We start from the raw sequence: 6,217 nt of genomic DNA, 5'->3' as shown, positions 1-6,217 counted from the left end.
TCGCCGCTAATCAAGTGCTCAAATCGTTCGTTTCGTTTCAGCTCCGATCCGGTTTCAACGAGAATCGCCTCGCATTCAAGCGGGCCGGGACCGCGCCCGTCCGTCCAGTGGCTGCACTGCGTCTGCATGGCCGTCCGGTACTGGTACGGACTGCGCCGTACTGCTTGGGCGATGCACGAATTTGGCATTCTCGTTTGGTATGGTATGGTACGCCCGAATACCTGGAAAACCCAGGGCTCAACCTGAAAACTTTCGCGAAATTGAAAAGGCTGTGCCGGCGTGGTGGTCGGGCCCTACGCACCCCCCGCTAATCTCGCTACAAGAACAGGGGCGCGGCGCCTTGCCGAGTTGCCGAGGCCTGGGCGTCGCAAAGGCACTCGCGTCGCGCTCCCTCATCAAAGCCACTCTCCCCAAAAGAGAAAAGCGTGCGCGGAAAATCTCATCACTCCCGCCCCCGGCGCGGCCCGTGGCGTCGACCTTTTAAGCCCCCCGCTCCGATTCCCCCCCCTCCCCCACACCCACAGGCCACCCACACTCCCCCCTTCCCCTCCCCTGATCGAGCGAGCTCCATTCCATCAACCTGCTGCCGTTTCTCCGGCCCAATTTGACGCCTTCCTTCTCTGTTCCGGCGGCGGAGGGACGCGGTTTCGCCGTTCTCGGCTGTTGCGCCGTTTCCTCTGCCCCAATTCCGGGCTTCGCCGCCGGTAATTCTGGTGGCTTCTTGATCTGTCCCCGCGCTTGCGGTTGCGGGAAAAGGCTGTGGGCTTTTTCCGCTCGCCGCAACGGGTGCTCCGTGCGTGCTCGCGCGCGCTCTCTCTCGCTGTCCGCCCGACCCGACCGACCACCCCTCGCGATCACGGGGAAGCGTCGCCGTCGTGGTCCGTCCGTCGACGGGGGTTGGCGGTCAGTGGTGTTCAACAAAGTCGCGCGCCCCCTCTTCTCTTTCTTTTCGTGAGATGTCTCGCGTCGCGTCGTAGTCGAATCGTTAATTAGTCTTCCAGGTCAATCCCGGGCCTCCCGGCTTGTTCTTGACTTGTGCCGTGCTCGACCCGTGACGCCTGTGGTTGGCGGGCGACGGGGTCAAATTTCCAGTTCCTGATTCTTGCGCCGCGGCCGCCGGCTCCCAGCCCAATGCTGGCGTGAGAGAGAGAGGGGGGGAGCGGGCTCTTAAAGATCGCGGCGTTGGTCCTGGTCCGTGCCCGTGCGCGAGCCCGGCGTATGGTTGGTGGCGCCTGGTGGTAGTGCGCCGCCGCGATGGGCTGCGTCGCGTCCAAGAACGCCGTCTCGGTGACGCCGGCGGCCGACTTGTCCGGCGCGATCAGGGACCGGAGCCAGCCGCGCGCCCATGAGTCCGCGGCTCCGGTGCCGTTGCCGGTGCCCGCGGCGGTCGTGTCTTCCCTGCGCAGCTCGTCGTACGCGGCGAGGAGGTCGGAGAAGGTCAAGGACGAGGCGGAGGAGCCCGAGAAGGCTGCAGTCGTCGTGCCGGCCGCGTCCCGGAGCTTCCGGCTGCGGAGCCTGCGGAAGAGCCTGGAGGGGGAGCAGGTGGCGGCCGGGTGGCCACCGTGGCTCAGCGCCGTCGCCGGGGAGGCCATCCAGGGGTGGATCCCGCTCAAGGCCGACTCCTTCGAGAAGCTGCAGAAGGTACTGTGGAGCTTTCGGCTGAGGTTTCCTGTGTGATTTCATTTCGGTTCAGATTTCGTGACTGATTCAGCTCAATAGCTCGTGGGTCATTTTCCGTGGCAAAATTTTTGCGTGCATGTGGAATTTTAGAAGGATGGTAGTTGTTGGGACTGTAATTTGGTCTAACTGGTTGGTATCTTTCTGGTGTCCTTTATCATTGTGTTTGTTAGTAGTACTTTGTTGGTGATGGATTACGACATGAACAATAAACTAGTATAATCGACAATTATTATGAGGATGTAGGGGATAAAAGGGATGTGACTTGATTGATCCGGTGTCTCCTTCGGTGAGGCATCACATGGCCTCGTCGTCTCCATTGTTGAAATGCTTTTCTGGTAGGGAATTGATCTCTTTATACCATTTCTTCTATGTGATCACCGTACCATGGAGAGATAATTGGGAAACAACAAGGGGAATAAAACTCTGGAATACAGGTTCAATTTCTGGTGTGCATCGTATGCACTGCCTTCTATGCTGAACGAGAACCTGCATTCTTTTCTCCATGTATATATGATATTTTATTTAGATACATGTTTTCTGTGCCTTCTAAAGGTCTGTCCATTTCTGTTTGTTGCATTGTGTCTAGGTTGGGCAAGGCACTTATAGCAGTGTATTCAGGGCACGGGAACTTGAGACGGGAAAGATTGTTGCCCTTAAGAAGGTGCGATTTGACAATTTTGAGCCAGAGAGTGTTAGATTCATGGCAAGGGAGATACAAATATTAAGGAGGCTTGATCATCCAAATGTCATGAAACTGGAAGGCTTGATTACTTCTCGGTTATCATGCAGCCTTTATCTAGTTTTTGAATACATGGAGCACGATCTTGCTGGACTTTGCTCCTCCCCGGACATCAAATTCACTGATGCACAGGTATGTTCAAGCACATTTGTTGCCTTCAGTTCAACACTGTGTTGGCCTGGCTTTTTCTGACAGTCACCTACTGCAGCTCAAGTGCTACATGAACCAGTTACTGTCAGGGCTGGAGCATTGCCATTCACGTCGTGTAGTTCATCGTGATATCAAGGGTGCAAATCTGCTCGTGAATAACGAAGGGGTTCTAAAGATTGCTGATTTTGGTCTTGCTAATTACTTTGATCCCAGCAAAAACCATCCTCTGACCAGCCGTGTTGTTACACTGTGGTACCGACCACCTGAACTGCTACTAGGTTCAACTCACTATGATGCAGCTGTTGATTTGTGGAGTGTTGGGTGTGTATTTGCTGAGATGTTCCGTGGGAAACCTATATTGCAAGGAAGAACCGAGGTAACTAATTGGTTACATTAGTTAATAGAGTTCATTTCCTGCAGCAGATCTGCCTGATACTCCATACTTTTGTGGGATCTGGTTCTGTAACAAATTCTGTACTTGCTGTTTTCCTCCAATCCTATTTCATTAGGAAACACAAGTTTCATTTTGTGCCCTCTTTCTATTTTCTTTTTTTACAAAAGAAATCTCCAACTTTAGTTTGTCAGGAGTTCTAAATTCTCTGGATTTTGCTTCTTGTGTGTAAATATGATAAGAATCTCTTCTATTTTTCAGGTGGAACAACTGCACAAGATTTTTAAGCTATGTGGTTCCCCTGCAGATGATTATTGGAAGAAGTCGAAGTTGCCTCATGCAACAATATTTAAACCGCATCATCCATATCCTAGTACTCTTCGAGATGTTTTTAAAGAGGTACCAGGAAATGCATTGAGTTTACTAGAAACTCTTCTGTCGGTTGAGCCCTACAAGCGTGGTACTGCAGCAGGTGCTCTTTCATCTGAGGTAAGACTGCATCATGTAGTATCCTTTATTCTTATTGTATAAATGGCGACGAATTGAAAAAACTAGCGTATTTGGTCTTTGGAAATTAAGTAGTTGATTTGTTGAAATCCTCTAATTCTATTCTACTGCCCTTTTCTTTTGTTATCTATCAGGTATATTGTTAGGAAAACTTAATGCAAGAATAGAACATATGTTCTAGCTATTAGGGTAGTAGATCATCCAAATTGCAATCATAAACTAAATCTTCAAGAACAATGCAGAATATTAGTGTTAAGCATTTAGCTTGATGCCTCCATCATTTTACATGGCATTAGCATATGGGCAAGAAATTCTTAGGTTTAGTGCGATAAAAGAAAAAACTCTTTCTTTGTTCATACTGTAAATTTGATAAGAATCGCACTGCTTATGATATTGGGTGATTTATTCCTTTTATTTTTGTACAGTTTTTCAGGACAAAACCTTATGCATGTGATCCTTCGAGCTTGCCTAAATATGCACCCAACAAAGAGATGGACGCAAAGTTACGAGAAGATGCGCTCAGGTGGGATTTGAAAGGAAGTCAGCAACTTAGGATCTGTTATTTATTATTAGCTTCTGGACATATGTTTTACAATTGAAAATTCATCTTTTGCTAAGCAGCTCCCCACACCGAAACATATTGAGTTGTTATCAGTACAGAACTTGTTGGAAGTTTTCCCTATTAATTTGAACAGTGCCATAGTCAATAACAACCTTAATCTGTATCATTCTTTTTCATTTCAGGAGAAAAGCCAGTAGCAGAGGGCACGGGACAGAAGCATCCAAGAAGTCCTCAAGGCTCAGCAGAGTAGCAAGAGAACCTAGTGCAGTCCCTAAGCAAATAAGTAACAAAGAGGTATATTTTCTTCTTTTTTTCTATGGCTCGATGCCTTCACCAAATGTTATCGGCAGAGCTATTTGGCCTAGCTGTATGAATATTTAATTTGATGGTAACATTAGTCATCAAACCTCATGCTTTCTATTTATTTCAGGAGTCCAAAACTAGTGTAAATGGAACCAAGGATGTAGCAATACAGGATCGTGTGAAGCTGAATGGCGATGCTAGGCTATTTACCGACATACCACCAGTGTTACCGGTCCAAGTTAGAGAAAGGTCTCGGCATTTTAAGAACGACACACGAGAGGAAGTCCCTTTCTCAGGACCATTGAGTGTTTCTTCATCTGGCGGTTTTGCATGGGCCAAAAGACCACAGGAGGATCGCTCTTTTGCTAGATCACGGACCAGATCTAGTTCAAGAGGCCAATTTCCTGGTGAGGCTGATCAGGACCGCAAGTCCCAAGCTAAAGAGAACGTTGGCCTGAGGGAGCTACCTAGCAGAGATGTATCCATATCAATATCTCGCACCAACTCCAAGATCCAAGACCGGGAGCCTCATGATGTAGCAAAGCGTGCAGTCCTGAAGAAGTGGTCACAGTTAGAGCGTCCAGATTCATTCGATTCTTGTGACACTTACCACTCTCAGAACTTCTCAAACGCGATGTTTCTCGGGGGCACTGTCTCATCAAAAAATAGTTTCAAGGTGAGTTGAGTCAATAATTTTCTTTATACGAGCTTCACTTTTATACCAACTAAGTGGTAACTACGTGCCATTTGAAACTCCAGGGCGACCATGATCAAGAAGAGAAGGTTGAGTACTCAGGCCCCTTGTTATCCCAGTCACACAAGGTCGATGAACTGTTACAGAAGCATGAGCGACACATCCGACAAGTTGTTCGGACATCATGGTTCAGGAGAGGTAATTGTGTTTCAGAGTTTGTAGATACCTTATCTCTTTCCATTGCCCCCGTTGTTTGTTCTGATAATCAGACGTGAATCACAATTGATGGTTGCCTGATTATTTGATGGCAGGAAGAAAGCTGGACAAGTGAGAGCAAAAGCTTGACCATTTCTTTTGATTGGAGAAGCTTGATGCATAGAGAAGTGGAGAGCATGCCAGTTTCTGATGGGCATTTGCTGTCAAAGTCCGGGAGCTGGCAACTGCTGCTGACGATGGAATTGTTGACTGAAAACATAAAAAACATGATGGATTTAGATGATCCCCGCTCACAGCAAAATTTGAGAAACTTCACCTCTACTAGATTGGTATGACTTCGGCGTGTATTGTAGATTCCCTGAGGACGCCTATGTTTTGTCCTTTTTGTTGTATAGGGAGCCGTTAACAGCTGAAGAGCCGTTGTGGTTGATCAAACATTCAGACCATTGTGCAGTTGGAACCAATAACCACCGCACAATGGCGTGATTGTTGTAGGTAGCCTTTGTAAAGAAAAAGGTAAAATCGAATAATTTGTCATCTTACTCTGCCGCACTATAGTATCTCATTGGCAACCATCGATCCAACTGCTCCGTTTGGCGTCTTGGTGAGAAAGGAACCAAGAAAGCATCATGTCGCTGTGTTCTTGCCTCTTGGTGGTTCAGCGTCTCTGGCAATTGCAACCGCAACTCCGCAAGCCTGAACTCTGGAGCCACAAGACACGATTCTGTGTGACTGTATCTCCGATTAGCATGATAAGCCTGTAACTTCAATTTGCATGCTTCCGTTACATGTTGCTAGTGATGAAAATTCCAGAACAACCCATAAGCTAAGGGGGTGTTTGGATACGAGATGTTAAACTTTAACAGTGTCACATCGGATGTTCGGATGATAATTAGGAAAACTAAACATGAGCTAATTATAAAACTAATTGCAGAACCCTGTGTTAATTCGCGAGACGAATCTATTAAGCCTAAT

The 6,217-nt window shown here is 47.7% G+C and overlaps 1 protein-coding gene across 1 annotated transcript; it reads left to right on the top strand.

Moving 5' to 3' along the window:
- The first annotated feature begins 365 nt into the window (after positions 1–365).
- LOC101757780 (protein IMPAIRED IN BABA-INDUCED STERILITY 1) lies at positions 366–5,794 on the top strand. The gene is made up of 9 exons (XM_004958146.4): positions 366–1,641; positions 2,267–2,551; positions 2,628–2,945; positions 3,222–3,449; positions 3,893–3,990; positions 4,212–4,323; positions 4,460–5,008; positions 5,092–5,224; positions 5,338–5,794. The coding sequence occupies exons 1-9, from the start codon at positions 1,255–1,257 to the stop codon at positions 5,355–5,357; spliced, it is 2,130 nt and encodes a 709-aa protein (XP_004958203.1). The 5' UTR covers positions 366–1,254; the 3' UTR covers positions 5,358–5,794.
- The last annotated feature ends 423 nt before the right edge of the window (positions 5,795–6,217 follow it).

The sequence above is a fragment of the Setaria italica genome, chromosome II (genome assembly GCF_000263155.2).
Source record: "Setaria italica strain Yugu1 chromosome II, Setaria_italica_v2.0, whole genome shotgun sequence".
Lineage (NCBI taxonomy): Eukaryota > Viridiplantae > Streptophyta > Magnoliopsida > Poales > Poaceae > Setaria > Setaria italica.
The sequence above is the reverse complement of the archived record's forward strand: the minus strand, read 5'-3'. Positions and strand labels throughout refer to the sequence as shown.

Bases quoted from the DNA above. Each gene is read 5' to 3' on its own strand.
- LOC101757780 (XM_004958146.4), top strand. From the start codon at position 1,255: ATGGGCTGCGTCGCGTCCAAGAACGCCGTCTCGGTGACGCCGGCGGCC. The intron at 2,552-2,627 runs GTATGTTCAAGC...CACCTACTGCAG, and splicing joins TCAAATTCACTGATGCACAG to CTCAAGTGCTACATGAACCA. The intron at 5,009-5,091 runs GTGAGTTGAGTC...TTGAAACTCCAG, and splicing joins CATCAAAAAATAGTTTCAAG to GGCGACCATGATCAAGAAGA.